Raw genomic sequence first — 24,096 nt, 5'->3', positions numbered from 1 at the left:
TTGCAGCAGGTATCCCACGGACCGGTCCCTGTGTACACCTTTCTAACGAGGTACCAACCGCGTCCGTCCCTAGGACCTCCTCAGGATGGGTGGATCCCGAAAGCCCGTGCCGCCTCCTGCTACAGGGAGGTGGGAAAGCCTCGGTTTTCCTCTCCCCGCCCTTCGCCCTGCGAGCCATCAATGCGAGCAGCCTGGGGCGGTGGCGGGAGAGTCCTCAGCCGCACCTTCTTTTTCCACGGCCCCGGTTCAGAGATGGGCAGCTGAACCCTCTTCAGTGACTGACGGACAACCGAGCGGGAGGGAGGAGAGGTCAGTGGCTGGAGGCGATCGTGGAAAGGAGGAGCAGCCTTGCCGGCTGCGCTGAAGGGGAAGGCGACGAAGCGCTGGGACCAGCCAGCCACTTCTGCCGCCGTCGCTGCCGCCGGGGATGTGCGGTGAGGGCCCGGGCCCTCCTGGCAGACGGAAGAGCTGATTAACCGGGGAAGGGAAGATGGGGCGCGGGAAGATGGCGTCTCCGGCGGGGTCGGTGGCTTCCTCCCGCAGCTGCTCTCGGATAGGAGGCGGGAGGCGACACTGCCTGTGGCGGCGTGCTGGTCCTTTCCTTTACTGGGTGCCGGTCCTCTTCATCTGCAGCATCCTGGCCTGGTCTTACTATGCCTACGTCGCCCAACTCTGTCTGCGTGAGTCCCTTTTTTACCTTTCCTTATTTATTCAGTATTGACGGATTCTTATATGGATCTGATGCTGGAAAGCAAACTGGTAATTTTAAAGGGAGCTTGATTTTTAAGACTTCTGGCCTTAATTCATTAAGAAAGATCTCTTGAGAGTAACTATCTGCTGTACAGGAAATAATGTCTCCTGGGGTAAGTGTTAGCATTTGTTAATCAAGGCAGAGCAGTAAAAAAACGCCTTGTGTGCGCTTGCTGGTATTGAAATAGCAATGTTTATCAGCAATATATAAACAAACGCAAGGAGTAGGCACACACATTCTCTGTGAAGCTATATTTCTAAGAATGGAAAGCAAACTTAGGAAATTGATTTTAATACCTGCACATTATCATCTTCTGGGTAAATAAGCTCAATGAAGAAATAGATAAAAATATCACAGTTTAGATGTTCTGCTCTGGTCTAAAACTTCTAAGCACTTTTATATTATAACCAAATTACCTGCTGGATGGTGTAACTATAGGTATAAAAATAAGGAATTGTATTTTTCAGAATCTGAACTGACAAATAATCTAAATTTCACGAAGGTTGGCTGCCATTAAAGCATGTTAATAGAATAATGCCTTATTTGAATATCATTTTCAGGTATGTTAATTCTTTGTGTTGCTTCTTTTTTGAAATGTTGATTAATAAAATACCTGAAGTGTCCACAGTCTGTATTAAAGGTTGCCTTTATAACCAATATCCAATGTTTCTTACCTAAAAGAAAGATGAGCCTGCATTAGGGAGATCCTTTGGGTGACAGAGAGAGAATATTAGAAAATACTTGTTTATTTCCATTATTGTCCTCTCAATGAACCTAAGACAATTCTAAAAATAAATTACACTGAGAAGCCTAATATGATAAGTATGCTGAAAATGAAATGAATAGTAGATGATATTACTGCTTCTCTTGGAACCATAGCAACAGTCTCTTCCTAAACCTCTTCACCACCTCAATCTGGAATAATGCTATTCATGTGATTTTGATTATCCACTGTTCCTTTCTTTCTCACATCCTTCCCCTCAGTCTTTTTATATTTTTCTTGAAATGTGAAAAAGTAAACAAGAAAATGGTGGACTGATTTTTGGTGCAATCTTTTTTAAAGTCAGGATGAGATCTAACTTTTATGTCACACTCCCCTACTTCATAATTTATTTATGTGATGACTCTCCTATTTTGGTTTGGTTTTATCTCCATGGAGAATTTGGCAACAATTCAAAATGAGAGTAGTTGATATTTTGTTTATCCATACTGTCTGACATTTAGTCATGAAATATGTTCAAAGATGAAAACTAAACCTCACTGTTTACCTCAGAATAGTTATAATTTTCATTGTATGTGGAAATGAGTAAAAATGTCAAGGAAATCCTTACAAATGAATGTTCCTAATTTCTGTCTTTGAATTGCATAGAGAGAAAGCAAAATTTCAGTACTGTAACTGTCAAATCATTAACAGTTTCCAACCAGCTACAATTTATTAATTCTTAGTAATTAGTCATTCTGTAAAATAATTAAATATAAATATTTCATTCCTTAACAATTCATATCTCATAGAATCATTGAATGTAAGGTTGGGAAATTGCTATAAAGATAATTCAGTTAAATCTGCAAGAATCCCTTATTACAGCAGCCGTGACAATGGCCATTCAACAACCTCTGTTTATATATTTCAACAAAGGGGAGTCCACCATTTCTCAGGAGGCAATCTGTTTCTCTGATGTTCATACAATTAGCTTTTTTTTTTCTGATGTCAAACTGAAATTGACTTCCTTCTAATTTAATCCCATTGTTTCTTAAAGTATCTTAATAAATATACAGTATATTGCTACCCATCAAAAGGAACTCTGAGCAGTGAACAAAATAAAACAAAATACAACTTAAAGTAACCAAATTGAGGCTTCTGTAAAAAAAATAATACCTTACCACACATAATACCTTATGTGTTTGTACGTTACACAGAAACAGAGTTCCATTAAGATTCCAGGCAAACTCCGGTGAGAGAAGCCAAGGTTTTCATGTCTTTCAGGAACGACAACAAAGTCTTCTCCTGCCTTGTGGAACAGCTCAGAATGAATCCGCCCCATCTTCTGGCCGATCTTAAGATACATGAAAATGGCTATCAGATCTGTCTCAGTCCATTCTTGAAAAATATGTAGTGCCTTCAAACACTGCAAATTTTTCATTGTATTCTCCCTATCATCTTGGTTGTTGTCCTTTGGACAGACTTCAATTTGTAAAAGTTTTTCCTGAATGTATTGCTCAGAACATCTTGGGAAAACAGGAGGAAGAGTTGCAGACTAGACAACTATCATGCAAAAGGTATCTCAGCTGACGGAAGCAAAAGAGACATGGGAAGCATTTCTGAAAAGACTCTTTCTGGTTTTCTGAAAAGTAAGAGAGGGAAAGAATGCTTTCAGGCTTGCGAGATTCTGTTACTTCAACCTTTCAATAAGTGTTAGAATTCATAGTTAGTGCTTTTTGTATGGACTGTTTTTATTCCCCTCTGAAAAATCTGCAAAGGTCTTATTCAAAAGCAATATTTAATTCAACTACAATGTACGAATGCAAAATAAACTACAGTATTTATATGTTCATTCCAGGGGTGGGTTCTACTTACCTTTACTACTGGTTCGCATTGGGAGCGCGCATGCGCGCTTCTGTGCATGCACAGATCACCTATGATGACGTCCGGGTCAGTGGGCGGAGACTTCCGCCGGTTTTACTACTGGTTCTTGTGAACCGGTCCAAACCGGGGGCAACCCACCACTGGTTCATTGGTAAGTATATATGTACTCCAGAAACTGAGAATGCTTTTTTGGTGTCCAAATAATGTCAAGTTTTCTCACTGATCTTTCCTCCTTTCCTCTTTTGCAGTAACAATATCAAATATTGGAGAAAAAAGTAAGTAATAGCTATTTTTTCCTACTTTATAGTTTATAGAATTTAAGGCTGCTATAATGTGTATATGTTCAGAAACTTCATTAAAAAATTTATTTATTTCAGCAATAAATTATTGAAGATTGCATGCCTTTTTAAATTGGATTATAGGCTGCATTTTTGTTTCTATGTCTCCCTATATAGATCATTATATAGATCATTAAACCTAAGCGATGATCATCAGGTTTTTGTCGACTGGCGGCCCCCAGGGGGAGAGCCTTCTCTGTGGGGGCACCTACCATCTGGAACGAGCTCCCCCCAGAGATACGGAAGATCCCGGACCTGTGCACGTTTCGCCGTGCTCTCAAAACTTTTCTATTTCAGCAAGCTGGCCTGGCCTAACTCCCATCTTTTAAATTTTTTAATTTGTGATTTTATAAATTGGGTGTTTTAATCTGTGTTTCGGCCGAAATATTTAATAATTTTAAGGGACTTTTTTAATATTTGGATTATCTGTATTTTATCTTGGCTGTTCACCGCCCTGAGTCCTTCGGGAGTAGGGCGGTATAGAAATTTGATTAATTAATTAATAAATAAATAAAGAAAGAAAGAAAGAAAGAAAGAAAGAAAGAAAGAAAGAAAGAAAGAAAAAGGGGACAAAAGGTTAATCTTCTCTGTGTGCATGACAAAATATAACCAAACAGATTCTTTATAATTTAATAGAAGAAATTGAGGTAACTTTAGTTGATACTACCAAACTCCTTCCTATTCTTCTATTTGCTGCATTAATACCAACATTGTAGTACTGTAGTACTTATATTACTCCTTGCCCTAGAAAATGGGGCAGAACCAGTCAGGAGACAATTAAGGAATATATAACGGTGTTTATCTTGTGTATTGCTATGTATTTTGTCCTATCTTCTACTGACACTAATATAGTTTGGTAAGCTATTTTCTTGTTTTTCTTTGATTTTATCTTCTTTATTCTAGTAGTTAAATTGTAGACTTCTTGAGCAGAAAGTTATCAGCTTTTTTATTCCATCCATAGATAAATTATATTATATAGTAAAACTACATTGATGACCATCATCTTAGATGAGTTTAAGATGGATTAGTAGTTATTGCCTGTTTACCATATCTCTGAACATTAGCTGCTATAGAAGAGTAATTGGTTTTAGTGGCAATAGGACATAAATAAGTCTTTGATTTGATAGAACAGGGCCCTTGAGTTTCTGTTATTATTGTATAAAACCAGGTGCATAACAATCTTGCTATATAGACCCATTAAGAAGATTTTCTTGCCCCCATTAGATCCATTCCAAGGAATACAGATATAGATAATGAAAAGTTTAAATGACAGAACATACAGAATTTTCTTCCTTACAAAGTTTTATATCTGAATACATTCTGGTAGTGCTTTGTAGCTTCTTTAATAGCCATTTTTTATAGTTTTATTGCTGTTATGATAGCATTGTTCTTTATTGTGAACCATTCGAAACGTTTGGCTCTTTTCTTTTTCTTTTTCTTTTCTTTTCTTTTTTGGTTGTCTGTATATCTCTGACAATTTCTATCGTTTGCTTAATGTCTTAATTTTATGATCTTGTTTTAGTGGTGTGCCTGATTGCGTATCATCTATTTTTCATGATGTTTTTGTGGTCTTACTGGAAAACAATCTTTACATTACCAATGAATCCTTCCAAAGAAGTAAGTTATAATTTTGTGTAAGAAAAAAAAACTTGTTTACTAATTTTTTTTCTGGGGCACAAAGGTTCTGTGTGTCTACAGTAAATAACAACCTACATAAATATATTCTCTCTAGCTTTCCATCTGTTCATCTGAAGACATAGGCTACCCACATGTGTACTTTATTGACAATATCAAAGCTTTTAACATTTTATGTGTGAAAAACATTAGTTTATATTGTGTGTTCTTTCAAGAACTTATTCTTTTTTCTCTAATTTGCTATTATAGAAATATCCTTATTTCTATAATACCCCCCCCCCCCAAACAAGTATATTCAGTTTCTTAATACTGAATTTTCTTAGTCTTGTCATCAGCTCAACTAACTGGTGGAAATAATTTTAACATATTTCAAATAGCAGATTGTTAAATAAAATTGAAAAAATATATTACATTACAATTTATACATGTACAAATGGAAAAATGTAATACTATTTCTTGATCTTAATAAAGGAAACAAGGAAAATCATTTTTGTTTCTATAGGCAGACCTATTATTTTTAATTATTTAACAAATGTACAATAATGTGTTATTTTAAAATGTTGGTTTAAATCTATGTATAGCAATCATTTTATAATTACTTGCAAAGGGCCACTTCTTTCATTAAATGATATAAAACATTGCTGATAATATTGTGGTTTATTCAAAGATTTCTCTTCTGCACACTGATCAAGATTGTCTTTTAACCTCATTTTCAGATTGCCTTTCAAATTATTTCTTAAAGAGGTTAAGGGCAGATTTAGTTTTAATATCTGAAATATTCTACCATTTTTATGGGGAAGAGAGATTGATGTACTGATTTTCAATATTACACAATTGTAAAAATTTAAAAATGAAAACTTTAAATAGTTGTCTTTTCATTTGTTTTCTTTTGTTCTTAAGAATATGAATGTACTTTCTTCCTACCAATTTCGCTTAGCAATATGGGAGGGGTAATTTGTTAGGATTCCCTTAAAAACTCTAAGCACAGTCCAGCTTTAATAAATCAGATCCTTAATTATGGATAAAGTTATAATTTCATGTTCAAGTAACTGTGATTACCGGTTATCCTTGAGGTACAACAAGCAATTTAACGAACGTTTGAAGTTACAATACACACCCCAAAAGCTAAATATGAACCTGTTTCAAAGTTACAAACCCTGCAGTGGCCCCATGGTCATTTGCCCTTACAACCAAATACATAAATGCTGCAGCACACCCACCCACTTATTACCATTCCATCCTGCCCAGCCAGGTCCTCAGAGGCACTGGGTCTGTTTTGCCAACATACCAAGTTCCACGCACTCCTCCCCACTCCCCAGTCACCATTCGCTCTCTTATCCAGAGTTCAGGAAGTCAGGATAGAGAAGGCTGTTCCCGTGCTCCGCCACCTGGCACAGTCAAGAAGAAATTCTGTCACTTTTGCTTCCGTTGCAATCCTTTCCTCTGCAATGAGTATAAATTGCTATGATTTCTTCTTAGAGCCCCCAGTGCTAGCTTTAGACTTATGCTGCAAAGCTAAGAAGAAATTGTGCCCATTTTGTCCCTTGCAATCCTTTCCTCTCCAACCAACTTAAATCGGTAGTGATTTATGCTGGCTGTCAAGGAAAGGATTGTAAAGGAAGCAAAAGTGATGGGGTTCTTCTTTGCTCTGCCAGCATATGACTAGCATAAAACTGGTGACGCTAAGAAATCATGCCTATTTTGGTCCCTTGCAATCCTTTCCTCCCCAGCGTAAATTGGTATGATTTCTTCTTAGTGCCACCAATGCTAGCTTTACGCTAGTCTTACGCTGGCAGAGCAAAAAAGAACATTTGCTTTTGTGGTAATTCTTTTCTCCCCAGCCAGCATAAATCACTACCAATGTATGCTGGTTGGGGAGGAAAGGATTGCAAGGAACCAAAATAGGCATGATTTACACTGGCTGGGAAGGAAAGAGTTGCAATGGAAGCAAAAGCAAGAGGATTTCTTCTTGATTGTGCCCTTGAGCAAGGGAGCAGCCTTCTCTACTCCAACTTACCTGAGCTCTGGATATCTTCAAAAGGTACGTGTGCAATTGTGATGGGGTGGGGTATGCAGGTGGCCCATAGGGCTCTAGGGCACCCAAGGGGCAGGACGCAGAGCACAGGATACCTCAAAGGGTGGAGAAGGCCTCCTAGGTATGCCTATGCCTGCACTACACCTCCCTCAGTTTCTCACACACCTGAGTCACCACATTCTCTACCTAACAACCCGTGCATTCATTTAATGAATGCATTGGAGAAAGCAGGGACAGGGAAGTTGTTAATCATGTGCTTCATGTAATAGTCCATGACTTCCGACAGAAATGGGCAATCTCCATTACTCTCATAAGTCGAGGACTACCTGTATAGATAGTCTTTCTGAATTCAGAAAGTAGCAGCCACATCTGCTTGCAAAGAATTGTCTCTTTAGTTTCAAACTTTCCAATATTTAGGTAAATGTCTAAAGATGATTATACTAAATGGTTAATAAATAATGATTCAAGAACTGCATTATTTCCTAGTTCCACTTGAGCTATTCAGATAAGGAATTGCTGGAAAGAGAACCTAGAAATGAAACCCATCAAGAAGTGCTGAAGAGGGCAGCCAAGGACCTCCCTATCAGTACAAGAACAATGTCTGGAGGTAAATATTTGTCAATAATGATGTCCTCCTGATTATTTAGCAGACATAAATTAAGAGTAGCCTTATAAAATCTAAAAATTCCATTATGAAATACATTAAATAAAAAAGGTGGTTGGTTTCTGCCCAGTGATTTACTTAAAATGAATTCACTTGTTAGAAAAAGACCAAGCTAGGGAACATATTGTTCGACTAGAGGGAAGGACAAAGAACATCTAGCATTCTTCTTATAAATAAATATTTAGTAGATTGTCAGGTGTACTATGGCAACTAGTTTTGTAAGACTGCACTCAAGAGGCTCATCTAGAGTGCTTTGTGATCTCCAGCTTTGGTTCTCTATTAAGCAGCCATTCAAAATGGTTCTCTATAAATTTTTGTTTAACAATCCATGAAACCACCCCAGTTCCTTCTCTAGCCTATGTCCAGCTGATGGCAGAGAGATAGAATTTGTGCCCGCTGTTTTATTGCCCAATAGATGGTCCAAATTTATTTACTTGAATCTTTTTGAAAAAAATCAAACCCAGTTATAATATGCCAAAACTAAGTGAAACAAAGTGAAATGAAATGGTCTCTCAGGAAAAAAAACATTCAAAATTTAGGATATGTTGGATTGTTTTGCTCATCTCTATAAATTAGGCCAGAGTATTTTAAAAAGAACAATTATTAAACCAAAGGATGCACTAAAGTTATTGTATCTTTAATTTCAATTGCATTTAATTATAAATAAAAATTACTAACATTAAAGTTATTTCACATGTTTTTCCAGAAAATATTAATATAATATATCATTGTTTTAAAAATATAACTTGAATTCAATCCAGCATTATCCCATATGTTTTATATTAAGACTTCCCTGCTTAAAAACTTTTAGTGTATAAATAAAACAATATTTTGGCTCTCTTTACAGACTTTGTGATTATGATCCTTTCTGGAACAATTGTATAACTATTTGAAAAGGATGATTAGTTGACTGCACTTCCAGTCCTATTGAATGTAGAGATTGTTTCTTAGGAGAATTCTGCATAATTTCAAATTCATGCAGCAGCAGCTATTGATCAGTTTTATCGAATAATTGTTGGTAACTTTGATTAGTTGTAGTGAAAGGATCTGATAGTCTCTTCAGTTGCTTGCCAAACAACTGATTATTTGCCAATATTTGTTAAGAGTTATGAGAATCCTCTTGGTACTGAGGTTACTAAAATCAGCAGATATTTTTGCATTATTGAAGAATATGGTTAAAATATGTTTTAGCTAAAAAGTAATTCTATGCACAAATATGCACAAATATCTATGAATATGTCTTATTGTACTCAGTGGTCCGAGTACAAATTAACAGGGTAGAATTATAATGTATAACATCATTTATTTTTTTGTGTTCAAAAAGAAATATGAGATTGTTAGCAAAATGACTCTTTGTTACATACTTTGAACAGTTGTCTGGGATATGCAGGAAGATATACACAAGGCAGCAAGGAGAGTAAACATGAATCTTTTTGTGTCTTTACAGCAATCAGATATTGTGATAGATGCCAACTTATAAAACCAGATCGTTGCCATCACTGTTCTGTCTGTGATAAGTAAGAAACAAACATTACAATATTTGCAAAGCTGAGAATTTATTTCCATCTTGCCTGTCTTATTTATTTACTCACTTACTTACTTACTTACTTACTTACTTACTTACTTACTTACTTAAGCACTTATATAGCCGCCCATCTTATATCAAACTCTGGGTGGCTCCTAATCAAAAACAAAAATTACATAGAAGCATATTAAAACTATTAAAACCAAAGACATAAAACCAAAAACCTGAGCCCAAATCAAGCTTCCTATATTCAGTCACCTCATTTTATGCCAGGCAGAGGCTAGACAGCCATCTGATTTAATGGTAAGACAAAATAAGGAAGTTATCATATGAATGATAGCTAAATCAGGTCAAGCACAAGTTAAATTATTCATTTAGATGCTGGCCCAGTTAGTTATGGACTAACTTGTTCTATGTATTAAAATTGTCTTTGGCATAAAAGTTTTGTTGCAGTATGATTAACTTTTCTGTGAATTCTATAAAATAATCTGCATTGTTTGTTTTTTTAAGATGTATTTTGAAAATGGATCATCACTGTCCCTGGTAAGTAATTTTTTGTCATTATGAATATCAAGAATATCGGGAAACTGGCTGTCTTTATTAGCAAAAAAAAAAAAAGATTTTACTGTTGCTACTTTAACAATATTACTGGTCAGAACGGAAGAAGAACTATAATGAGAAGCAATACTGTTGAAACCAGTTTCTTTAAGAAACTCCAGGGAAGGAGTAATATACCAGTTCAAAAGCTGTGTAGTTTTTGTGGAAAATAATGAAAGAAATACCTTAATGACCCCAGTCCATCTTTCTGTTTTTAATTTTTGTGACTATTACATGTTTATGTTTGTAATATTATTATGAGTTATACTGTTCATTGATGTAACTCCTTTATTTAAATAATTATTGTAATGTGAAAAACAGAAGTGTGTTTACTCATAATAACAAATGGAATATTATAAATGATAATTTGTGTGTGTGTGTCCATTCATACATATATTTTCAGCAATTTGTATTCTCTTTTCCTAGGGTGAACAACTGTGTTGGATTCTCAAATTACAAGTTTTTCCTTCTGTTCTTGGCTTACTCTCTATTATACTGCCTTTTCATCTTTGCAACTGAGTTACAGCATTTTATTAGATTCTGGACAGTAAGTTTCAATTCATTTCTGGTTCTGATGATGTATACACTATTGAAACTGTTGTGTCTATAAGCTTCAATTAGATGACATTGGAAGATGTCTAAATGGGCTCATGGACTCATGCCAGGACTCATGACTCCTGTGAGAATGAAACTTGGGAAAGCTGTAGATATTTCAGCACCACTGCACCTTCTGATTACACTTCCATATGACAGGCATTGGTATTTAAATATATATTGGTATTAGTCAATAACTGGAATATTCTGAATTGTTTAGACTGTGCTTAAACTCTATATAGCTCTATAGTTTTTCAAACAATGTTCTGCTTAAAGCTGGTCTTTAAAATTGTGTCTTCCTGACAAGATATAATGAGAATCAGGAATATGTGATTTTTTCTCCCTACATATTCCATTTACAGTATTTACCATAAATGTTATGGGTGTTAATTAGTATTTTGGATCTTTAAATAAAATTAGATAGATAGATGATAGATGATAGATAGATAGATAGATAGAAAGAAAGAAAGAAAGAAAGAAAGAAAGAAAGAAAGAAAGAAAGAAAGAAAGAAAGAAAGAAAGAATGATAGAATTCTTTATTGGCCGGTGCCTTCAGTATTTTTAGTACTTAAAAAACTGGTTAGAGGTCAATTACAGAGTACTCTTAAATTGATCAAGCTTCAACTTATAAACCTAGTTCATTCATCATGTTTAGTTGTAATTTGATTAACAATTAATTAGCTATGATTTAAATAAATCACAAATACCTGTAGTTGGATTTGAACAAATCATGGTTTACAAAACACCATGTCTGGGTTTGCACACTATCTTAAGGCACATTCAAACAGTCCTCTACATTGTTCCATATAATAATATAAGTAGTCATTGATTTATGACCACAGTTGAGCCCCAAATTTCCATTGCTAAGCAATGCAGTTGTTAAGTGAATTTTACCCCATTTTGCTATCATTTTTGCAACAGTGTTAATCATTGCAGTTGTTAAGTGAATTGTGTGGTTGTTAAATGAATCTGGCTTCCCCCATTAACTTTGCTTGTTGGAAGCTAGCTGGGAAGATTACAAATGGTGAACACATGACTCCCAATTGTCAAAAGCCCAAATTTTGATCAGGTGACCATAGTTTGAAAACTGGACATAAGTCAGTTTTTTCAGTTCCATTGTAATTTCTAAAGGTCACTAAATGAATGGTTTAAGTTGGGCCTACCTGTATTTATAGCACTTCAATTAGGTCAAATATAGCAATAGCACTTAGACTTATATACCGCTTCATAATGTTTTTACAGCCCTCTCTAAGCGGTTTACAGAATCAACATATTGCCCCCAACAATCTGGGTCCTCATTTTACTTACCTCGGAAGGATAGAAGGCTGAGTCAACCTTGAGCCTGGTGAGATTCGAACTGCCAAATTGCAGGTAGCCAGCAGTCAGGAGAAGTAGCTTGAAGTACTGCATTCTAACCACTGTGCCATTGCTATATTATAGTTATAATATAAATCAGTGTTTTTCAAAGTTGTCAACTTATAAGATGTGTAGACTTTATACTGTCAGGGGAATTCTGGAAGTTGAAGTCCACACATCTTAACGTTGACAAGTTGGAAAAAACACTGGCATAAATAAGAGAAGATTGTATGTAGTCATTATTGATCTAACTTGATTTTTAAATGGATGTATTTATGTGTCTAAAAGAACATTGAAAGATTTTTTTCTCTTTCTTTATAGAATGGCCTTCCTGACACTCAAGCCAAGTTCCATATTATGTTTTTGTTCTTTGCAGCAGCTATGTTTTCAATTAGCTTATCCTCTCTCTTCGGTTATCATTGCTGGTTGGTCAGTAAGAACAAATCAACTTTAGGTAAGGAATTAGAATTTTATTTTGTCAATAAACCAGGCTGTCCCTTGAGAGTGCTATTTTGAAAATGTTAAACAATGCAACAATTTCTTATAGAGGCCTTCCGAGCACCTGTTTTTCGACATGGAACAGATAAAAATGGGTTTAATTTGGGCTTCAGCAAAAACCTAAGGGAAGTCTTTGGAGATGAGAAAAAGTACTGGCTGTTGCCAATTTTTACCAGGTGAGTTCTGCATTTAAGAGAGCATTGTTTCCCCATTAAACTATGTGAGCTAAATAGTTTTTTAAAACCAAAACTTAAATTCAACATTGAAAAAGCTTTTGAGTGCAGTTTGCTTATGTATACGTTTTTTAATTAATTTTCAGCCTAGGAGATGGATGCTCTTTTCCTACCTGCCTTGTTAACCAAGATCTTGAACAAGCTTCTACTCCTGCAGGACACAATGCAAATAAAAAGTATGTCTTTAGATGATGATGATGATGATGATGATGATGATGATGATGATGATGATGATATAGACAGACAGACAGACAGACAGACAGACAGAAAACATAAAAACAGCTAAAAGCATTGAATCACAGACACAAAATAATCTAATAGGCAGCAGAAATAACAAAACAAAATTGAACAGTTGAACAAATAATAAATATCAATCCCATATCTGGGACCAAAGCAGATTTTTACAACTTTCCAGAACTCCAGGAAAGAGAGAACCAACTTTATTTGGTGGGGATGCTGTTCTGGAAGCACTGGGGGAGGGGCAATAGGAAGTCATACTTCCTATGCCCCACAAGATGGCAATATTTAATGGAGGGGACCTGGAGCGCACCCACTTTGCTTGAACGTAATGGCCAGGCAGAAATAGCTGGAAATAAGTGGTGTCTCAGCTACCCAGGCCCAATGTAAGATATTATTGTGTATGTTGTTATTTGATATAGAAATAATCATCTTATACTTCAGACACATTAATAGTGATTATCTGCCATCCAGAAACATTCAGAAAAGCCATACATTCAGTATGAAATCTCAGTAGTACAACACTTGGAGACGTACATAATGGCCTTCATGTAGCTCATAACAAATGCTAAGCCATGTCTAAAATAATTAATGATCACTGCCTTTTATCCAATTCTGTTCTGTATCTTTCTATCTTAACAAAAGCAGCAAACCTAACTTGCATCTCTTTCACAGCCCATCTATTATACCTAGTAATGGGTAAATAAGACCTCTGGGGTTTTTTTTTTTAACAAATTGAACTTAAAACATTTTTAGTGCGTCCTCACATTTGCGAACCGGTAGGGAAGTGAATACCACCCCTGACAAGAGGGTTCATGAGACAAAAAGAATCCAGAATCCACAAGGCCCGATCCAAAATCAAGGCACGGTGTCAGTCCAAAACAAGGCAGGAATCGCAATGACCAAGAAACACACAACTAGGAAATGAACACTTTGTTCTCAGTGTTATTTCCATCTGTCTCCTGTGTTAAATAGCTTCCAGTGCAGCCCATCAAAGGGATGAAGCTGCCACCTCATCAGTAGCCAAACTAACCTTCACTTCTCCTGCCTTTTCTCTGCCCTTCGTGTTCTCAGATCAGGTGGAGAAAGCAGTTCCTCTTCCTCATCACTGACCAGCTGCAGCTGTGTGCTTTCCCCACCTGAAGCCTCTGGACTTTTCTGCTTCAGCTGTGCTTCAGCCAATCACTCTCAGCCAGCTGCTTATGCAGTCACTCTCCCATTGAACACTTATCTCACTTAGGCTCACAGTCCCCATCTTGGAGCCATCAGCCGATTCCCTTCCTGATGTGCCGGGGACTGGCTCATCCTCCTCTGAACTAACATCTGGAAAGGCATCTGGGGAAGCATCTGGGGCAGTCATCACAGAAATTCCTTACCGTATGGCAAACTCTCTCTCCCTTATTGGGAAGGAAATAACATAGGCGTTCCCCTGCTGTTATTAGGAGTCAGGCTCAACTAAAGCTATATTCCCCAAGCACCCTGAGCAAGGAGCCTTGGTAGTACAGTGGTTTAAAGCACCCTGTTATTAACACAGCTGCCTGCAATTACTGCAGGTTCGAATCTTACCAGGCTCAAGGTTGACTCAGCCTTCCATCCTTTCTAAGGTAGGTGAAATGAGGACCCAGTTTGTGGGGGCAATAAGCTGACTTTGTATAAAATATACAAAAGTATGAAGGCTATTGCTTAACGCATTGTAAGCCGCCCTGAGTCTTCGGAGAAGGGCGGCATATAAAATCAAATTAAAAATAATAATAATAATAATTTAGTTCATGGAATTGCTTCTCATTCAACTTTTTTAAACCATTTTTTTAACAGTGAGAATAGTCACCATTTTCCGGCTAAGACATTACGAGATTCTCAGAGCCACCTTCTTACTGATCCTCAATCTTGGACACAAACTAGTGCAGATACTGAAAAGAACAAACTAGGTAAGAAATTGTTACAATATTTTTAATAGTAAGTTTTGAAAGTGTCTTGTTAGGGTGAGGCATCAAATCAGATCATTTCAGCCAAAGATAAAATGAGAACATTTTAGGTTCACAAGCTGAAAGTTTGGACTGAGCACATATCTTGATACAGGTAGACCTCAACTTACAACCATTACTTTAGTGACCATTTGAAGCTATAACAGCACTGAAAAAACTGATTTACGCCTGTTTTTCACACCTATGACCAATGTGACCACATCCTAATGGTCATATGATCAAAATTCAGATGTTTGGCAACTGATTCATATTTATGATGGTTGCCATGTCACTGTCCTGGGCTCATGTGATCACCTTTTGTGATCTTCTGACAAGCAAAGTCAATGAGGAAGACAGATTCAGTTAACAAACATGTTACAAACTTAACTGCAGTGATTCAATTTACAACTGTGGCAAGAAAGGTTGTAAAATGGTGCAAAACTCACCTAACAACTGTCTCACTTAGCAATAGAAATGTTGGGCTCAATTGCAACTGTAAATCGAGGAGTACCTGTATAAGATGTTCAGAATGTTGGCATTTCCTTCCCTTTGAAGAAACCCTTTCATCATGAACAATTCAGTGAAGATAAATTCATTTTTTCATCTAGTGATGATTTTGATTTATTGATTCTAAATGGTAGAAATAAATAAGAATAGATGAACTCAGTGTACAATTATGAGAATTGAAGTCTTGGTTCTACTAATATCACTCAGTGGTGTACCCCCATCCCAAGAAACCATCACTGAACCAACATAGTAGAATTACTGTTCTACTAGCCCCGCCATATGCATGAAAACCTGCTGGGTGCCTTTGGGCCAGTGACTCTCAACCCAACCCTCCTCACAGGGTTGCTGTGTGGAAAATAAGAGGAGTCTTAGTTATTTATAAAAATAAAGCAGCATTAAAAAGGGACCATTTTTGTTCAGTTTACACACATAATAGGGCAGTTGGTTGCAGCTTCAAAGGACACTTGAGGAAGCCGATGATCTGCACCTTTTTCAGTCAAGTTTCAGGCTGAGATATACTGCAGTATTTGAAAGCATTGGTAGCACTTCTGAGTGACAGCTGGCAGGACAAGAATGATGTAACTTTCCTGGTTCTTCTGACCTCTCAAGCAGCCTTCCACAGTCCATTGATTGTGTTTGCCTTCTGGGCTGATTCCAGAGTTTGTAAGGTGGAGACACAGTTTTATAGTGATCTCATTCATTTGTCTGGCTAATTTCAGTTGGTGCTTGGAAGGGGTGGAGGAGAATAGAGCCTTCTTTGTAGGATTTATTAGAGTTTAACACTGTTTAAGACCTAACACAAGGCTGCTGGGCAAGGTCATCTGCCAGCATGGGATCAGGTGCCATAAACCTACAGATGATGCTCAATTATATATATATATTGAGCCTGACTGGCCAAGTGATATAAAGCTCCTGTCTTCATACATGGATGCTGTTAAGGTCAAGGTGCGGAGAAACAAGAGTCAAGTTCAAACCCAGTGAGACAGAGTGGCAGGGATTTTGGCTATCCCATTTCTGAGAACTTTTCAACTTTAGTTGTACTTCCCAAATGGCAATCATAGCCAGGAGTGTTTGCCTAGATCTGCATTGTGCACAATGATGTTCTTTCCTTAGTTGTAAATTTCCATGCCTTAGTCACTATGCAGTTGAACTATTGCAACAGACTCTATATGGGCTGCCCTTGAGCACCACTCAGAAGGTACACACATACAGAAAGAAGCAGTGTGAGTGGTTATTAGTCATTTTGGTTTATCCACACAATGCTTCTGCTCTAGTTGTCAGTAAGCTTCAAGGTGTAACTTATTTAAAACAAAGTTAAAAATCATTGTTTAAGAGAATCTTTTTTTTTAAAGGTATGAGCAATCCTGCATTATCTATGGAAAATGAAACCTAGTCTTACAAGTAAAGAAAACAACATTGGGTCTTAAAGTAAGTTATTTTTTAAATTTTTGATGGCTATTTCATATTTAATAAAATGCTTCAGTATTTCTCAACTTTGGCAACTTACAGATGCATACTGGCTGGGGAATTCAGGGAGTTAAATCCACACATCTTCAGGTTGCCAAGGTTGGGAAACATTGCTTTGTTTTGTAATTTCTGTAGTCGTGTAGAATGAAAGCCATTAATCAAATTGTTTTTCAAATAATACTTTTTTGTAGAAAAAGCACTGGTGATGAAAGGATGAAGAATTCATCCAGTACATCAGCATTCATCAACCAGCTACTCAGTCCACTGCTACATGGATGTGCTCAGAAAAATTTCAAGACCTAATTAGCTGTCTCTGCATCATCACTTGAAATATCTGTTGACACGATTATCATAAAAATAATGGTTTGGCTAACATAGAATATGGTTACAGTGTAAAATGGAAGTCTTGAAAAATGACACGTTGGGAATGAGAGAAATCTTAACATATACAGGACAACTGTTAATCTTTTAGAGATTATAGGCGTGGTTTTTGCATCAACATTTATAGCTCAAATGAGCATAAACTTTATATATAAACTAAACACACTCTTGGAAGCAGTTCTTGAATCTTTGAATGGAAATCTTGCTTGTGATTTCCACCTTCAAACTACCTTTATTCCTTGGACTATAAAGAAAGCTTTCTCGGTTCATTGAATAGTTTGTTTGTTGATTGGGTATAATGAGAAGATATTTTTGATTGCTGCCTTCAGTTGAGTTAGCAAAACTTTTAATTATAAACTAGCCTCAGGTTGGACAATCATGCTCATGCATCCCTTTATATAAGGGCTAGATTACAATTTCTCTTATTTCATAACTGAGAGACCAAAACAAACTTCACATTTATTTATACATGTAAAAATAAGGAGTGTAGTTAGAACCATGCTCAGAGCAAGACTTTTTGAAACTTTGTGATGGCGAATTCAGTTACTCAAGCTTACTTGAAATGATTTTTTTAAAAAAAATTCTTGAGAATGGTCAACTTAAAACTTTGACCTAAATTTGTATTAATAAGAGGCTTTGTTGTAACTGAGCATCCTTGAATTGCTGCATTTCTCGCTATTACCCGGGTGATTTACATATGAAGAGATGTAGAATATCATGTTAACACTCATGTTCATACTTTTACCGTGGTTTAGATTATATTCTTAATAAGATAACTGGATCTAGCAGAGACACACTTTAAATGAAATTAATTATCTGGGGCTTTTATGAACTTTTATATGATCTGATTTAAGAACCGAATTTAAAATTTACGAAATTTCGGAAGCCAAGGAACTTAACAGTTTCATAGAACTGGTTTTATCAGTGCCTTTGCATGTACAGTGGAAGATGGAATTAATACATTTAAGCTGCACATAATACAGTATGCTGTTTACATAAAATAGGTTTTAATTAGTTTCAAAATGGTCCATAAACAGCTTGGTTAGAGAAGAATGTGAGAAAATTGTACATCTTACTGAAAAGTATTTAAGAAATAAAAAAATTGTTTTCAGAATCACTTTGGCAGTCACTTTAGACTTCTAAACAGGCACTACACATAAATCTGATTGAATGACATTCCCCAGCTGCAGTGGTCTCAAATATTTTTTTAAAAGCAACACATTATTTTCTGTAGCTGTATAGATTTTAAATATTTCAGAATGGTCTTGTGGAGAATAAATGAGATAGCATGATGATATTGTGATGATATTATTACAACTGTAATAGCGTAGATTTGGATTTTTCCCTGATATTTTAATCTATTTGAAAAATCTCAGTAGGATCTAATCACCAAAAGTGCCAGAATATGACCCATAAAATTTGGGATATTTGAAAAGGTTGTGTACTTCTAGTTTACAGTTTTACACAACATATATTAGCATTGACAATTCATTTTCATAGCAGTGTTCTAATTATTTATATTTAGATATGGAAGTGATGAGAATAAAATGAGAATACTCCTTATACTGCTTAATCATCATATACTGTACATTGTGAAATGTTTTGCTCTGTTGGGTTGTCTTTAAACTATGTGTAAATTGAAGGGGAAAAGTTGCAATTCAGTTCTCATACACTTGTTAGATATAACACTTTACAGTATTTTTCAATAAAATTCAAAATAACGGGACATGTCTCTCTCAGCATGTCTTTATGAAAACAGAGACTGTCAGCTGTCCAATGCCAAAATTTTGAGAGGAAGGAAGACTTGAACATATTCAGGTGATAAGAGCCATGTAAACTAGAGAGGAGTTTACGGTAGATATGGGACTTTAAAATAATGTACCTTCTTTTGATACATTGAGCATAGAATGTATTCATTCAAATTGTTTTTTCACATTACACCCATTATTTTGCTCTGGAAGTAAATTCCGTTGACCTTTACAAGCAGGAGACTTCCAATAAAAGGTTTGGGATTGGGGTGAATAGTGAGATAGCAATGACAATAAAGAAAAAAAAGAGGCATCTCTGCAAAATGGTATTCTAATCAGCCTTGTTCAAATTCCCACTGTAACTGTTTGGGAAAAAGAATTCTGTGCATTATCTGCTATACACTTGCATTTGGGAAACCACAACCTTGATGAACTGAAAACTAGGGTTCTTGCCTGATTAAAGACATTTAATTGTAATCAATTACATGTTTTTTGCTTGATTGCTTTATTCCTAAGGTGGGCAATCTTTGTGAGTTTGTATGTGTGCCAGGGAAGAGCCTTGTCATTTTCTAACATTGTGTTTCACTTGTTTTAGGATTACCACTATAATTTTATCTGATTCCTGTGTTACATGTGCACTAACAAACTTGGTAATGGGTAAGTGGGTATATTGTGATTTGGGATGAACGTAAGTTCAGGAAGGGGAAAAATACCTTAAATGATGCAGGCCTTGCCTCCATGCAAGAGAAAAAAGAAATGCTTCTATACAAACTGAATACAGCAGAAAGAATCTTAAGTATTTGTGTTAGAAATGTATTGCCATATTGAGCAAGGAACTTTTTAAATGCCTACAGGAAACGTATACACATTGGTAGATTTATTCTATGTTTTTCATAATTTTTTTCTAAATGTAGAAAGCAAAATATTTAATTATAGCAAAATCTGAACAAATTGATTTGAGTTCTTCAGTGTTATTTCATCAGAGTTTAAACATTTCTTCTGCACTTGGAAAATGTAGCTACTATCCCGTCCTACTAACTGGAATTCAGAATAATTGATAGTAAAAATCCAGCTGCTATAAAAATGGTAGAGGTACTCGACTTACGACTGGTTGTTTAGCAGCTATTCAAAGTTACAGTGAGTGCATGATCCAGATTCAAAGTTCCAATGGTTGCCCCCTGGGTCTGCAGTCACATGACTGCTTTGGGCACTCGGCAACCAGGCCGCATGTATGGCCATGTGCAGCATGCCATGGTCACATGACATTTTACAGCAATTTTGCTGAAAACCACACCCATAATGAACTATTGGCTCACTTAACAACTGTGGTATTTGCTCCACAAGCACTGTGTTCATTTAATGACTGCCAGAAAAAGGGTTGTAAAATTGGGTTGATAAATGATTGATCCATTTTGTAGCTGTTACAACTTACGACCATGGTGGGCAGGTTACATTACGTTTCTAAGTCAAGGACTACCTGAACAAATAATTATGTTCCAACAGCATTTTCCTTAACTCTTCCTGCACCTTTTATATCAGTATTCAAACTCTGAATATTGTTAATTATCAACAGTATGTTTTGGTGAAACCGTAGCAAGTATGAAATTTCCACAGCAAAACTGCAGCTAGATGACAATACTATCAACTGAAAATAATGTTTTAATCATAATTTTGTCTGATTTCTAAAGACTCACTGTGCACTGTTTTACAAATGAATTAAAATCCATAAATGTACTTTAGTTAACTGAACACAGACAAAACTAAGCAATTACCTTTGTGAAATGGATTTGTTAGTGGCCAATGCTAGTTGGAAAAAAAATCTGTCATCTCTAAAAATGCAAACTGCTACCGTATTCCTATAACAAATCACACCAGTCTATACAAGATCAGTTATAGATACCACCTAGTAGCTTTCTCATATAAACAGATTGAACAATAAAAGCTGTGTTAAGCTAGAATTTGGAAAATTGCAAAGCATATATAAAAATATAAACACATTGTATACATCTAATAGGCAATTCACCTCAAGTTGTATGTCCATTGGAACATGTACATGAACATAGCAATATACTATATTTTAATTTCTTAAAATATTAATTTTCCCTTATTTTCAGGAAAAAATCAATTATCATTCCCAAATAGGTTTTCAATTATCTGAAATAGGAATTTGTTTGAAAGTAAATTATGGGCATTAAAGATCTATCCACTAGCCCAAAGTACTTTTCTAAAGGCATATTTCATTAGTCACTGGAACATGATAAAGCAAAGACTTGATATCCATGTTATTATTTCACCTGTAAATGATACTTTATCCAGAAGAACTCAGAATGCTTGAGTAAATTTTATTTTTGAGGAAAATATGTATTCCTATAGGTATCAGGATTTAGTAATCATACTATAACAGCAAATTCTTCAGTTTTGTCTTTCTGCATAATTATCAGACATGCTATACCATTTAAAAGCAAAAGAACAGAACACAGTTGGAATCAACATGGAATATTCCAGTTTTACATAGGTTTTGCAGTCGTAGTTTTTAAAAAATTCATACGTTGCTCATAGAGTAAGGCAGGTAGAATTCCACCTTGAGTTTGCAAAACAGAAGCCAGCTTCTTTAAATGGAACCAGCCTGTTTCATTCAAGATTGAACACTTTTCTAAAATCAAATGATTTCTGGAACCCTCTAGGGATGGAATCTTCCATGGTGGGATGTTTGTACACCCCAATTCTCATGCTTGTTATGACTGTCAAGACCATCGTTTTGTTGTTAATCCAGAAACAGTAGTTATCATCTCAAAAAATGTGCACAAAAAAGACATTCAAACAGTGCAGGAAGGGATAAAGAGTGAAACATATCTCCAAAATCTAAGGGGATTAAATACTTTTTATTAGTAGTGTGCCTAATGTAGTGCTGTATGAAGATAATCTTGAAGAAATAAAAGGGCAGTGTCACAAATACCAGATTAGCCTTGAAATGGAAGAGTATGAGTCATTTTTTAATTCTTTTGGACACCTAAACAAGCCCAGTTTTGTGCATCCTAAACATCAAGTCCAATGCAGAAAGTTGATGAAAACAAGAAAATGTCCATTTGCTGCACACTAAGCTAACTTTAGTGACCTAATTACTATATTATTATAGTGCATTATTTTACATGACTATCAAATAAAGTTCAATTATGTAACATATACTGTATGTGGAGACAATTACTGTAATCACTGCTGCAAATTTTAGCAGTTTAAAATGCTCAGGGTACTCTGATTAGACTGGCTGTCGGTAACTTGCGACTCCAGAGCTGTATGCGGCTCCCCGCCGACCCGGTCATGCAACCTGCTCTCCGTCCTGAGAAGGTACAAGCCTCTTCACAGAGCTGCACAGGTAAACCACCCCAGCGTTTTCTCCGCACTGCCTGCAACTGGCCCCTCTTTGTGATTCTGTGTCCTTCGTGAGCAGCTCAGCACCAGCCGCGGTCCCCTTTGTGCCAGCTCAGGAAGGAGGGGAATGTGGAGAAGCAACTGCCGCGGTTGGATGCAGGGAGGGAAGAGTTCCGGCTGTCCTGCACAGCAAGGCCAGCTACTCACCTGAGTGTGCAGTGGCGGCTGCAGGAGGAGGAGTCACCATGATCCCGGCTCAGGAGGGTATCCTGCTTGTGTGCAAGCACACAAGAGAGACGAGAAAGAAAAAAGGGGAGAAAAAAAGAGGGAAATGAGAAAATGATGGAGGGAGAAAGAGAAACGAGAGAAGGGGGAGAGGGAGAGGGAGTGGAAAAAGAAAAGCAAATGAGAGGGAGATAAAGAGAAATGGGAGAGAGAAGGGGAGAAAAAAATGAGAAAATGATGTAGGGAGAGAAAGAGGAAAAAGAGAAATGGGGGGAAAAGGGAAACAAATGAGAGGTGGAAGGAGAGAAAGGAAGAAAGAAAAAGGGAGAGGAAAGAGAGAAAAACAAATGAAAGGGGGGGAGAGAGACCCATTTCCCACAGAAAACACCGGGAGCCATAAAACCTAGGTAGGCATGGCTGGGGGGGGGTCATGTGACAGGGGAGTGCCTGCCCAGGTTTTGTGGCTCCTGGTGTTTTTTGTGGGAAACGGGTCCAAATGGCTCTTTGAGTGTTTAAGGTTGCAGACCCCTGGATTAGACCAATTTCATCTACAAGGAATAGGCGTTCAAAGACATAGATTTAACTGTTCTGTTATTTATGCCCTTCATGGCTTTTATGTTTATGTATGCTTTCCTATTTTGTTTAATAATGGCAAATTTTCAATTCCATATAACTATTTTTAAATCTAACATTCCCATACTGAAAATATTCTCAAGTATTGGCCTAATGCCAGATTGTAGATAAAAGTGCAGGTCTTACGAAGTGTAGAAGTGCTTCTCTTTTGCTTTCTTTTGTATTCAGCAAAAACATACTGCATATTTTTGTATTATGTTAACTTTTGGGAAAAAATTAAACTCTTTCAAGCAAACCAGTCATGGTTTAAATGCGAAAAGTGCATGAGCAACAAAGCATTGGTTTAGTTGACTTATGTTAAGTCAGCTGTTCTGCTGGCTTAGAGGCTATACAGCCAGTGAAACATCTACAAATTTTCTCAGCACATGAAACTTAAGGGGAGCAATAACTGAAAGACCCACTGCAGAATCTACCCCACTTTAATCCCAGAGCAAAAAGTATTCAAATAGAGAAGCGAAGAAGTTTATATATATTACAGAGCACAAAGGCTATGACTCATCCCAGAGTAAATCTCAATGTAACATAATTGGAAGTAAAAGTTGGAGCTATGACATACCACATTAGAGCTTCCAAAGGAAAGGTTAATACAGCCCTTGGCCAAAATTGAATCAGCATTTTGAGAAAAGCAGCAGAATCAGAAGTTGCAAGCTTGTAAATTCATGCTACACAGCATACCACATTATGTCCATTATGCAAACAACACACGTCTAAATTGTACTGTTTCAGATTATGAAGGAACAATAAGACTGACACAA

General features: G+C 36.5%; 1 protein-coding gene across 3 annotated transcripts; it reads left to right on the top strand.

Annotated features, from left to right (window-relative positions):
- Window positions 1–490: 490 nt before the first annotated feature.
- On the top strand, window positions 491–16,934 carry ZDHHC2 (zinc finger DHHC-type palmitoyltransferase 2). Of its 3 annotated transcripts, XM_070948468.1 has the most exons (13): window positions 491–680; window positions 3,310–3,486; window positions 3,584–3,610; window positions 5,196–5,290; window positions 7,830–7,950; window positions 9,455–9,524; window positions 10,043–10,075; window positions 10,556–10,676; window positions 12,401–12,533; window positions 12,627–12,753; window positions 12,897–12,986; window positions 14,863–14,975; window positions 16,871–16,934. In XM_070948468.1, the coding sequence occupies exons 1-13, from the start codon at window positions 491–493 to the stop codon at window positions 16,909–16,911; spliced, it is 1,338 nt and encodes a 445-aa protein (XP_070804569.1). In that variant the 3' UTR covers window positions 16,912–16,934. The 3 variants fall into 3 exon arrangements, with proteins under 3 accessions (XP_070804569.1, XP_070804570.1, XP_070804571.1); XM_070948469.1 differs by lacking the exon at window positions 3,310–3,486; XM_070948470.1 differs by lacking the exons at window positions 491–680; window positions 3,310–3,486 and having other exon boundaries at window positions 3,595–3,610; window positions 12,897–12,990; window positions 14,867–14,975.
- The last annotated feature ends 7,162 nt before the right edge of the window (window positions 16,935–24,096 follow it).

The sequence above is a fragment of the Pituophis catenifer genome, unplaced genomic scaffold (genome assembly GCF_029215685.1).
Source record: "Pituophis catenifer annectens isolate HBS135680 unplaced genomic scaffold, rPitCat1.0.hap2 SCAF_8, whole genome shotgun sequence".
Lineage (NCBI taxonomy): Eukaryota > Metazoa > Chordata > Lepidosauria > Squamata > Colubridae > Pituophis > Pituophis catenifer.
Note: the sequence above shows the minus strand (reverse complement) of the source record. Positions and strands in the feature narration are given on the sequence as shown.

What these genes read in the sequence shown, in the direction of transcription:
- ZDHHC2 (XM_070948468.1), top strand. Translation starts at nt 491, where the DNA reads ATGGGGCGCGGGAAGATGGCGTCTCCGGCGGGGTCGGTGGCTTCCTCC. An exon ending in TACAAGAACAATGTCTGGAG is followed by an intron (nt 7,951 to 9,454) that starts GTAAATATTTGT and finishes GTGTCTTTACAG; the next exon opens with CAATCAGATATTGTGATAGA. An exon ending in GGACACAATGCAAATAAAAA is followed by an intron (nt 12,987 to 14,862) that starts GTATGTCTTTAG and finishes TTTTTTTAACAG; the next exon opens with TGAGAATAGTCACCATTTTC.